Here is a 12,078-nt window from a genome sequence, read left to right on the forward strand (position 1 = left end):
GTTGGCGTGTGGAAAGCTGAGCTTCAGAGATGAGCTCTGGGATATCTTGGCATCCAAGTGAAAACATGTGGGACGGTGTGAGAGCTCAGGTTACATTTGTTTAGGTGTGACAACTCTTGAGGACATGGGGAAACCCATCTCAAAATGCTTGGTGTTTCTCATGTTTCTAAGTGGTCATCTTCACAGGGTCAGCCCTGTTCTCCATCAGCAAACAAGGAAGATAACTGGGACACCCTGACAGTCACTGGGGTTTTAAAGTGAGAGCAACTCCAAAGGTAACTCACAAGTGGTATTTTCTTGCCCTGACACTTACAAAGATGGAATGTAAAGCAACATTTTGCTGCAAGCACTGAGTCTTCAGGTGAATTAATGGTTAGCATGAAGCTGAAACTGCAATATTTTGACCTTCCCCACCTCCTTGTGCTGAAGAGGAGATGTGGTACAAATGACAGTCGGGGCTGTCTCCACTTCAACAAGACGTGGAAGTGTCTCTGCCCTTCTCTGGGAAGAGATCAGGCAGGATTAGGGAGAGGTAAGGAGATGACCCACCCAAGCTACTTCCCATTATTCCCGTTCAGAGGTGCTTGGGAGCTTTTGTTCTCTGAGCGGAATTTTTGTTTTGTTTCTCTTTTTGTTTCTCTCTCTCTCTGTACAGCTTTTGTTCTGTACCCCTGAGTCTCCCCTTGCAGAGGCACCTCGTAAAAATGTAATACCTCTGCCCTGCTGTGTCTCCATTCTCATCTAGTAATGGGGAAAGGTTGACTCTTCCTGCTGTCCTTGCTGGTCCTGCCTGTTATGCATACAGTCTGGCTGTGTTGTGTCTGTCTTTTTCCTTTGGGTCTTTCCAAAGCTGGTGATGGCCACCACGTTTGCTGTAGCAGGAATGGAAACTCTTTGTTCGATCTGTTAATTTCTTAGGTGAGTAATTTTTCATCCGTTATAAAACACTCATAGAAATCAGAGACATTAAAGGGAAAAAAAAGAGATTCTCTTTGTTTCGTTTAGATTTGATTGTGCTGGTTTAGCCCCAGTAATTGTGGAGGATTAGTCCCTGTTTATGCCAGAGTGAGTACAACACATGCCAGGACTGGGCCTGCTGTATTATGAGTTAGAACAAACATGTTTATTAGTGTTTGACCTACTGGTCTATGAATGGACATCTGAACTGAAAATTAATTTGTTCTTTTAAGTAATTTTGTGCCAGGTCATTTAGAGGCTTACAAATAGTGGTGGCAAGACATTTCTCATGCCAGCTTGCAAAAGGTAATTAGAACAGTCCCTCATATAGTTTACAATGATATTTATGAAAACTACCTTTGTGAAATTGCTCTTGCTGCTTGGTTGTAAAGAATATTTAAAGGGTTTAAAGTACTGTGTGAGAGGTTTTACGTAATTACTTCACAGTGGTCCAAATGAGGTATAACTAATGAATTTACAATAGCATAGCAGCTCAGACTGTGGAGCTGCGTTCATTCCTCTCGCTAGTCAGTGACAGGAAAATCTTGTTTGCCATATTGTCAGTGTTATGTTTAAAGGAAATGTTATCCCACTAAATGTCAGGTTCTGTGATGGGTGTAGTGACATAGTCTGTGGTGAGGTGATCAGCTGGAAATGTGAAATCTCCAGGGATGTAGAAAACTTGTCAGAATGTGAGAGTCTTGCCCCCTGGGTTTGGTGATGCTGTGGTCTTCTGGAGAACCTACCTGTGGAGCAGACTCTGGATCCGCCTGACCCAGTAGCCTGCTTACTCCCTGACAGCAGCATATTTAAAAAAAAAAAAAAAAAAAAAAAGGCACTAGGGAGGAAGATTTTAGAGCTGCACAGTACTTCTCTGCTATGTAATTAGCTCTTTGAGGGAACAATATCCCTCCCATTTGAATCAGAAGTCGTTTTATAGCCTGATGGGTAAGAGCTTACAGCCCTCGGCAAAGCTCTTGGGACTTTCTCCTGCTGATATTTACTGTCAGAACTGTGAGTGTTTGTTACCCACAGAAAAACATCTTTGAATCCTGTCAAACATAGCATGTGCCTGGGCATCACCAAGTGCAGAGAGAGCAAAATCCTCGTGTCTGTCTTCACCCAGACGTGCACACGCAGCCTCAAGGGATTTGGGCAGCAGGTGACGGGCACAGACTTGATTAGAGAACAGTTCCTCTACAAGGGCTGCAATGGAGTGAAGAAGCTGGGGTGGAGCTGGATTTCTTAGCTGGCTCATTTCTTGCGGGTGTTGTGGCAGACGAGCATGAAGGGGACCCCTGAGTGAAGAACAGGTGGTAGCGACACACTGCTGCTTTCCATACATCATCTCTCTGAAGAGGTATGAAGATGGAGAAGCGCGATTCTTGCCCATTTCCTTTGGCTGCACTTGTGCAGGTTTACCCCCTGACCTTGGGAATCTTTTATTCCTTGTCCTCCCACCTGTCCTTTCGCATTCCCTCTCACTCTCTCTCAAACTAACTAGAGATTTACGAGGATGCTGGTGAGTTGCTCCACCGCTGCTGGGTGTGAGAAGATAAGGAGCTGCTCAGACAGCAGCACGTTTCCCCCATTGTCACCATTTCTCCTGCAGCACTTTCACTGATCAATACTGAAAGCTTCAGCAGAGGGGGGAAAAAAACCCAAACATATATATTTATTCTTAAAACACAGAAGTTGTATTCCAGCGAGGCTGTTCATTAGGAGGAAGTGGATACTTTAAAACTACTTCAGCAGTTCTCTAATGCTGTCTCGACAGCTGAATCCCAAGTTCACAGCGCTGGAGAATAAAGCATTGGGTAATGGACTGCTGCTGCTATTCATCTCCAGGTACAAGAGACTCACCCTATCTCCTCTAGTGCCAAGTTGAACAGCATCGCTTCAATTCAGCTCTACAGAAGGAGAGGAACATGTTACCTCGCTGCTGCCTTCACCTGTTCCTTTTCCTTTGCTTCCATGTGCTCATTTTCTTGTGTGTTTCACAGTCTGTCTACGAGAGAACTTCTGGTTTATTAAAATTCTTTTTATTTTATCTTGCCATCTCCAAACATGAAGCAGCAAAAGCTTTACACAATCAAGAGCAATACTCATTCCTTTGTACTCTTTAGATGTGGGGAGCCCTTGTTAATTAGAAAAAAGAGGAAGGCAAAAGTTTTCTCCCAGAGTGATGGGTGTTTTCTTCTCTTAAATTCCGACAATAGCTGAGAAATCCTTGGAAAAGATGTTCTAGCCAAAATTCACTCAGCATCACACATGCTGTGAATAAATATTCCCCTTTCTCCCTTGCCACATGGAGTCCTTTTGTTCCTTAGCCCTGCATCTGATTTGGGATCTGGGAGTGCAAGAATGAATGCTTGGGTTTTTTCCCCTTAGAAAATAAATTTCATGTTGCATTAGGACAATAGGGGCAGTGCTTCTTGGTACATCCCACCGTTACACCTCGAGGTCGTCGGTACAGGCTGATCTGGAACCTGTGGACAGTTTGCACGTGTGTGTGCAAGCGCGTGAGTTAGAGTTCATGCCATTCTTTTATCACTAACAGTAAATCCTCTGTCAAAACAAGTGAGGGCTTGAAATTTTATCATTCAGTACCATTAGGAGCAGAGGGGTGCATTGCTTCCATGCAGCGTTACTTGGATTTAACATCAAACCTTTTGGGTAGTCAAATGTTGGTATATTTGCATTGAAGAAATCTTTCTAGTAGAGCAAATAAATCTATCCCTGGTTCAAAGGAGCCATTTGAGCTTAAGGCACCAGAATTGTAGAAACAGAACATAATTGGGGGTTTTCTTCTTCATTAATCCCCAGAGAAGAAGTCTCCACTGACAGAAATTGCCATTTAATAATGCTTTCTCTGGTGGAAATTTCTGGGGTTAGAACAGTCCTGGATACTCACTTAATAAACTTCCCCCCCACTCCCCCACCTCTTCTGATCAGTGGAGCTACTGTTCTTTCCCGTTCCTCAGATGGGATCTGGGCAGATCATTTCTGGCCAAGGATCCTCCCTTGAAAAGGGGGTCTTGAAATGCAAACCCTTCTTGTCCTTCCTGGTTTCTGGAAACTGCAGAGGTGTGCTTTGCTTCTGGTGGCCCGTGTGTTTGGCTTTGTAGAGCCCCTCATCGTCTTGGAGGCTGATACTTAACGCTTCAAATAAAACACAGGCAGACACAATATTGAACTGCTTTTTCGTGTCAGGCTTGTAACTGTTCGATTAATTTTTAATTGTCAAGTCACAGAAAAGCTTGCCTCCACCCAACCAAATTCAAAACATCTCAGCCAGGTGTTGGACTGATGAATTAAAACACATGACAGTAGCTGTTCACCCATAATGAGATTTCTTTCAAAGGAAACTTCTAAACGAGTCCACAGATGTGTTGATCTAGTAACAGCAGGTAAAGCGATAAGGGCGAACATGTCAGAGCACGTGACAGAGCACTGTCAGGTGCCACCTTTTGGACTGTGACACCCTTCTGCCCCTGAGCAGCATCTGTTATTTTTTCAGGACAGAAAATAACTCCCATAAATCCAATGCCGCTTGGCCCAGCACAGGCTGGGAGTTTTGAAGCAACATGAAACTTGGGTTTTTCACTAAATTAAGTACTCGACAGCTCACACACACGCAGTTTTCCTTGAACTCATAAATGTGAGAGGACTGCGGGACTCTGTTAATCTGGCTGTATTCACTGTAAATTTCCTTTTCCAGTTTCAGAATAAAAGATGATTAAAAATCATTCCTATGGTCAAGGAAAACAGACAAGTTAGTCTGCTTGGTTTAAAGTGTAATTTGGATTTTATTTTTAGTGCTCTGTTAGTTTCAAATCACTTTGTTATGATTTGTCTCTGAAATAGTGGACCCATGTTTACCTTCAGATGTTTCAGTCCACAAGTGTGTAGTTTTCAACAACAAGTAGTGTTATTTTGGTTCTATTTTTTTCAGTCATTTTTTTCAGACTGCTAAAAAGCAGACTTGTTAAGGCAAGTATTTTAATATTTTTCTGCAAACTTGTGAAGCCGGGCACCCAAAACAATGGGTGACTTCTTGATCAATTGGTGCCTGTCAGATACCTTCAAATTCCACTGCAGGAGCGGTCACTGAACTGGAAGGGGCGTTGCTTTGCAGTTATGCTGTGGTTTGTGTTTCTCCTGCCTGCTTTGAAAACCCTGAGAAGCTTGACCTGGTAGCTGACAACATAAAACGAGCACTCCCTGGCTGTCTTCTGCCTTTTCCACAGGTACACGCTGGCGGCGCAGGACCTGGTGATGCGAGCCAGGGGAGTGCTGAAGGACCGGGGCTGGCGAATATCCAACGACAGGCTGGGCTCTGGAGACGACATCTCTGTCTACGTCATCCCTTTAATACACGGGAACAAACAGTCGTGAAAGTAGCATCAAGAGTGGTTATGGGATGGGGATCTTTTGGGGAAGGGACTGTAAGAGACAATATGTTTTTGGTGATCTGACCAGGACACTTCCAACTGATGTAATCTATTCAAAACAAATGCTGGAGGGATGTTCTTCTGCCCGAAAGGTAGGGCTCTGCACATATACTGTATATGATTAAAGATAACCCTTAAGATTACAATTTCCCTATAGAAATGGTTTTGGTGCTTAACAGGAATGGGATTTAAATGCTGCTAGCATATTCTGGATTCTGTTATCCCTCCAGGTGGGGAATTATTTTTTTTCCTCCGTTTACCATGTAGCTTGGAAGAGCCATTTCAGTTGTGAAAGTAGAAGTAGGTATCAGAAGCCAAGGAGGCTCCTGAAATCTACCCCCAAACATTCAGAAGGTGACTTGGGTCACATCTCATTTAAAAATAGCTATATATACACATATGAGACTCAAGAGTTTTCTTTTTTCAAAAAGTTGCATTCATGACTTATGGACAACTTCAAACTTGTGTAATCCTTGGAACCCCCATTTTCCTCTCCTGTCTCTTCTTCAGTAGATTATGCTCCTGTATTTTAGTGGGAAAACTGAAATTGTTTTCAGTGTGACTATGCCTGTTTACTGCAGCTAAAACAGCCACCTGCAAAATTGTCCAGGAGAAATAGTTCACAGTCCTGTATGGCAAGATTTATTCTGGTGTGAGGAGTTACTTGTCAGGATTCCCTGTTGCGTGTATACTATGATTATACAGAGCACGCGAACTCAGCGCTATGTGATGTTTACCCTGGAGGCCATGGTTTCTTTGGGATCAGAGATTTTCATTCGTTGAATGGTTCTGCCTGCTTTATCCTGTTGAAAGGATCCCTGACCGTACAGCTTTTGCACCAGTTGGGATTCAGTAAATTGATTTGGGCTCCTGACTGTATTTTTAGTTGGATTCTTGCTTAAAGTGGTGGTCGTGGTGGTGTTCTCGTTAGCAGTTTGGATACCCAGATAGCGATCTATTTAAAAGTCGTTTCACTTCTTCCTGCCTCACTTACTATTCAGTATGCCTTTGCCTGCTTGACTTGGTGACCAGAAAGTGACAGCTTATAACTTTGTCCTCTTGGTATCGAGGGCTGTAGTCAAGGATCAAAAGATCACTGTGATAGATAGCAGCCCTTGGCTAGCTTCAGCACCTTTTTTTCTTAGCAGTGATGTATCAATTTAAATAAAGAAAATCTGAGTAAAACATTATCAGAGTGAAAGCGATAGTCCAAGAGGGAAACAAGTGAGCAAAGCTGCAGCTTGACCTGGGTCCCTATTCCTCATTGGCGGGAAACGAAGGAAAAACAACATCAGGAGGCTGTAGCATGTAGGCAGGTATATTGGCTGGGGAGCCAAATCCAACCTGACTTTCCCCCAGTACCACGTTCTTTTGGAGCTGCAGATCTGGCTTGTACTTCTTGGCTAGCCAGAAACTTGGGGGCTAACGCACTTGTAGGGCACTGGCCAGGCAGCTCACAAGTATTGTGTCCTTTCTGAAGGAGGAGGAGGATGCCGTGCCCTTTGCCGACTCTCTCCCGAACAGGCGTGGCCAAGAGCTTGCCAGTTTTGTCATTTATAATGTGCTACGTAAACACCGTGCAGCGCGTGGTGGGTACAGCTGCCCAGGTGCTTTATTTGATTGCATCCGGACATACCTGTGCAACAGTCTCAGTGGGTTTGAACCCCGCCTTGCTCTAAATCTTTAGACCCAGTAGGAGTTTCCGGTTGAGAGGGGGCAGTGCGGAGTGTGTAATGGCTCAAACGTGCAGCAAACTGCATGATTTTAGCCTGGAAACTGTTCCGTGCATTCCCCGGTGCCTGCATGTGATAAAGCTGCGCAGAACACAGACGTTTTATATTCTAGAGCTTCAGCATAAATCAATGGCGTATCTGATTATGTGTTGTCATGCTTTATCTATTCTTTCCTTATTTTTTTCCTTTACCTCTTTTTCTGTATGCAGCTGGGTGAAAAGAGAGGTTTGGAGTCTAAATATTTTCCACGTGGCCCCTCATATGTTTTAAAGTTTAAGCAAGAGATCTTCTCTTGCACTTTTTTTTTTTTTTGGCCTAATAAACTTGTAAACATGCTTTTCATGCTCTGTGTAACTCCTGTTGTCTCTTCACAAATGCAGTTGTGTAGTCCTCTAGCGATTCAGATCCTCTTTCACAAAGAAACTAATGCTGGCAATTCCAGGGGAGTCGTCTGACCAGCAAAGAACCTGGTGCTTGCTGGTCCCAGCTGCAGCCCTGAGTCAAGTATTTCAGTGCCCATGTGTTGTTAATCTTCGTTATTTGGTAACATGGTGTCAACACACACACCAGTCGTTATAAAACCACTGAGTACAATGCGGTGGAAATAAATTTCCAGTGTAGCATTTGCCAAAATTTGAAAGTGTAATTTCAAGGCAACGGACGATGCACCTTCTCATTCAGGGGTGTTTTCAAACATAACCCTGGAGAGTTGGGTTAGGAGCGTGCACGACTTGGTGGGAGCAAACCGACTGGTGACTTCTCAGAGCAAAATCTCCTGGGCGCTGGCATGGCTTCGAGAACGGGCCTCCAGTATGTTTGTTGGTCACCCGAGGTATTGCTGTCCGTCACCCTGCTGCTCTGCAGCGGCCGTGCCCAGGTGGAGTAGCGGTAGCTATCACAGCCTCTCCTGGAAAGGGTGGAAGTACAGTATCAACAATTAATATCAATTAGCATCAATTAATAAATTCTGAGAACTTTAAAGGATAATTAAAAAAGCTTTCTACCCAGATGTATGTGACTGAAAGTATGCTGTGATGCTTTTTGTTTTGCTTTTTTACAAAGTATCTGTTACCCAGTTCCGTGCTTGCCTCCCTAGAGCATCTCTGGTACATCTCCGATACGCTGCGTTGGGACTTGGGCTTTCACTTCTCTCCGCTTTCACTAGGGGCTTCCTACGTGCCTGCGCTGTGGTCTGTGCGCTGCTTCAAGGCATGGTATAAATACAGATACACACCAAAGCCTCGTGTAGATAGGAGGCAGGAGTCACTTCTTGGGCAGGTGTTGTGTGAGAAGCAAAAAAAAATTAAAAGCATTTCCAATTTCCTTTATAGGTTGAATTATTTTGGGAGTCACAACATTAGAAACCAGTGATGGCAGGGAGGATCCGTGGTGCACAAACCCATTTTTCAGGTAGGCGGGGGATGGGTATTGCCATGTGCAGACTCGCAGCTGCCCTAGGGCTGAGTGAAGCGCCTGCGTGAGGAGCAGACGCTCGCCGCCTCAAACTGGAGCAAGGTGGGCACTAACTCCAAATTTTAGATCCTTGGCACATCATCTTAGTCAGTGCCTGTTGCCAGCAGTACTATGGGGGTTTTTGCCAGTGAACTTCCCTTAGTATCCAAAAGTTGTTTAAGGCTCCGTTGCAAGGAACCTCGGTCCCGCGTTACGTCTGTATTCGTATTGCTCTTGCACAGTGCTGTGCCCTCGCCTCTACCCAGACACTGCTTAGAAAGTCAGGCAAGTTCTTGTCCTTCCTTGGCCAATGGCAAGGAGAGGAAAGCGTGTGCCGTATAGTTGAGGTTATCCGACAGTGCGGCGTAACACTGTTTTCTGGTGCCCAGTCCAGTTTCTAGAAACTCGAAACCAAGAAGCTTCTGCCATTCTCCTGTGAATACTGTTGCAGAAGGTAGCACAGCCATTTCCGACATTTTTCTCTTGCACTACAGCCTAAAATCTTCTTCGTTTAAATTGATGAAGAAGGTAGGTAGAGATTTCATTTACACCTTAAGTGAGGCACACAACTGTCTTTTGGTACGTTAATGCAATGATGCTTCCCTCATGAACACAAAAGTGTATTGTCTGAGGGGGCTGATGTTCAGGGGCCTCATGCTGGAGAGAGGTTTGATTCCCCCCCCCCCAAAATTCAAAAAAACAACAGGGCTAACAAGCTGAAGGAAAAGTGCTCAGAGTCTGCTGTTAGCAGTGGATTTCTGTGTTAAAGTTACTTCCATGTTAAAATCCGAGAAGAGAGGTCTGGGAGGTATGGCCAACTCTGCGCCTCCAGGATCTTTTTGAAGAACTGCACTTGATGTTTGGGCACAACTTTTGCTGGGTTTTTAAAGAACACTACGCACTCCAAGCAGATCTGCTGTCTTTCGTCCTGCCTCCGTGTTTTGCTTTTATTTTATATTTTATGTACAAATACTTTCAACGTTTTTGTATCGAACATGACTTGCAAACTGTGTGGAATTGTTCCTCCCTGACACTTTTGGTGTGTAAATAGTTTTCCTCCACGTGTCTTAGAGGGAGACATAGTGAGGTGGCTGCCATAGAGAGAGTGACCAAACAATGCTGTAACTGCTGCTGTATTTCTACCAGTGATGTACTTGAAGGAGGATGCCCTTGTCCACCTCCACTCTCATTCTTTTTTCCTTCTTTTGTTTGTTGTGTTGGTTTTTTTTTTTAACCATTGCTGGTGGTGGTCTTTCATAGGTGTCTTATTTTGGTTTGGGATTATTTTTTTTCAATAGCTGCCACCTTTTTCTTTCCTTCATTGGACAAGTCGTCTTGTTTTGAGATCTGTACAACTCTCTGGGTGTCCTGAAGAATGGACGACCTGCTGGAGGAAGATGTTTTGGACCAATGTACTTCTGCTTTGTGACTGTGAAATGTTAACCTTTTTGTAACCTTAAGAACAAACAAAATGTTTAGTAAAGGGATATATTTTGTGGTTTTTGAAACTTTTCAGTGCAATGAATAAAAGAGGAGGATGCTGAAGAAGTGTATGCGCAAAGTTTTAAAATAAAATTTTAAATTATATATTATATATATCCCTCTATATCTATAACCATTATTATTCTGCCTTTGTCCTGAAGTTTACCTGAGTGAGTGTTTGTGTGTGTATTACTAATTGTGCGATACGGCCAGGTAGCACAGCCTGCTATCGAGGGAATGGCCGATTCACTGACAAAAGGTCTCACTCTTGATTTAATGAAGGAAATCCCTGTGAGGTGCATTAGCGTCTGGGTTGATCTGGAAGAGTTTGGCTGTGGGATAACCGTGTGAGCTGTGTGCTGCCATGAGATTGTGATTCAGTGCCCAGACTGCCAGTTGCCGCATTCTGACTCAGTGAAGAGCTATGCAAAGTGATCAGCTGTCAACTCTCCGTGACATGAGAAACTGGGTGTAAGTTTTGAAATCACAACACAGTTGGAATAAGTTTTCCCTCCTCCCCAGTTTCTTAGGAATCACAGTCTCAAATTCTGCTGTAAGTTTAGAGTAAAACCAAGGGTGAATTCCTAGATTCCACCGAAGCAAGCTGTCACGGTTATTTAGTAACCAAAGATGTATTTGAAGGTACCAAAGATCATAGAATCAGAATGGTTTGGGTTGGGAAGGACCTTAAAGATCACCTAGTTCCAACCCCCCTGCCATGGGCAGGGACACCTCCCACTAGACCAGGCTGCTCAAAGCCCCATCCAGCCTGGCCTTGAACACTTCCAGGGATGGGGCATCCACAACTTCCCTGGGCAACCTGTTCCAGTGCCTCTCCACCCTCAGAGTGAAAACATTTTTCCTGATATCTAATCTAAATCTGCCCTCTTTCAGTTTAAAACTGTTACCCCTTGTCCTATTGCTACGCTCCCTGATAGAGTCCCTCCCCATCTCTCCTGTAGGCCCCCTTCAGGTGCTGGAAGGGGCTATAACATCTCCCCAGAGCCTTCTCTTCTCCAGTCTGATCAACCCCAGCTCTCTCAGCCTGTCCTCATAGGAGAGGTGCTCCAGCCCTCGGATCATCTTCGTGGCGCTCCTCTGGACCCGCTCCAACAGGTCCATGTCCTTCTTGTGCTGAGGGCTCCAGAGCTGGACACAGTAGGATGCAGGAACTAACACCAGCCCCTTTGCATTGTACCAGCACAGAGCCACGGGCAATACCCATGGGGGTCGCCAGCAAGAGAATGAGAGGTAGTCTCATACCTGCTGTTTACATCTTTGAAATATTGTATTGTAGCACAAGCTGTTCTCCCGATTCCTATTTCACCTCACACTCAGTAGAAGAGCAGAGAAAACATCTGTTCTAGTGTCACCCCAGTTTTTAAAATGCTGCATGTGCCCGTTGTGTTCACCGAGCATAATGGAGGGTGCAAAGAGAAGCGATTTGCTGTTTTTGCTCTGGTTCTTCTCACTCTCCTGTTAAGTCCTACTGTTATTACTGCAGTCCAGCCTCTGAGTCAAGTTTAAAATTGCTGTGCAAATAAACTTCGGCCCAGCTTTGCCTGGCTCGCTGGTGTCAGCTGAATAAATAAGAGTTGGTAGCATGCAGTGATGCACGTCAAGTGAACCTAAAGGAGCTTGCTCCACGGCATCCTATTGCTTTTGCATCTCTTACGCCCTTAGTTCTGTAAGACTGTAGGCCAAGTAAGGCTTGTTGTTTTCATTTTTTTAGGTAATAGATACAGCTTTTCAAATGTGGGCATCAGTTTCTATAATTCCTGTATGCAGTAAATCAGTGTGTAGCCAAATGATATATTCATGTTATTCTGCTGAAGGTACTCAGTTAACTGAAGCGACATAAGGGAACAATCCCAGTAATTTATTGTATTTTCTACAGTTACTGTAAAACTGAGGCCCGAAGTTTCATCTTATTAATGTATCCTCGTGCGGCAGTGTACCTTCACAGAAAGTTTACTTCTTTATACTATTACACTGCAGCT

General features: G+C 44.3%; 1 protein-coding gene across 1 annotated transcript in view; it reads left to right on the forward strand.

Annotated features, from left to right (window-relative positions):
* Positions 1 to 10,147, forward strand: part of PPM1H (protein phosphatase, Mg2+/Mn2+ dependent 1H) — a 146,320-nt gene extending 136,173 nt beyond the window's left edge. Inside the window, exon 10 of the mRNA XM_054185263.1 lies at positions 5,208 to 10,147. Coding sequence (XP_054041238.1) covers positions 5,208 to 5,355 — 148 coding nt within the window. The 3' untranslated portion in view covers positions 5,356 to 10,147. The remainder of the gene's footprint in view (positions 1 to 5,207) is intronic.
* The last annotated feature ends 1,931 nt before the right edge of the window (positions 10,148 to 12,078 follow it).

The sequence above is a fragment of the Rissa tridactyla genome, chromosome 1 (assembly GCF_028500815.1).
Source record: "Rissa tridactyla isolate bRisTri1 chromosome 1, bRisTri1.patW.cur.20221130, whole genome shotgun sequence".
In the NCBI taxonomy this organism is placed as follows: Eukaryota; Metazoa; Chordata; class Aves; order Charadriiformes; family Laridae; genus Rissa; species Rissa tridactyla.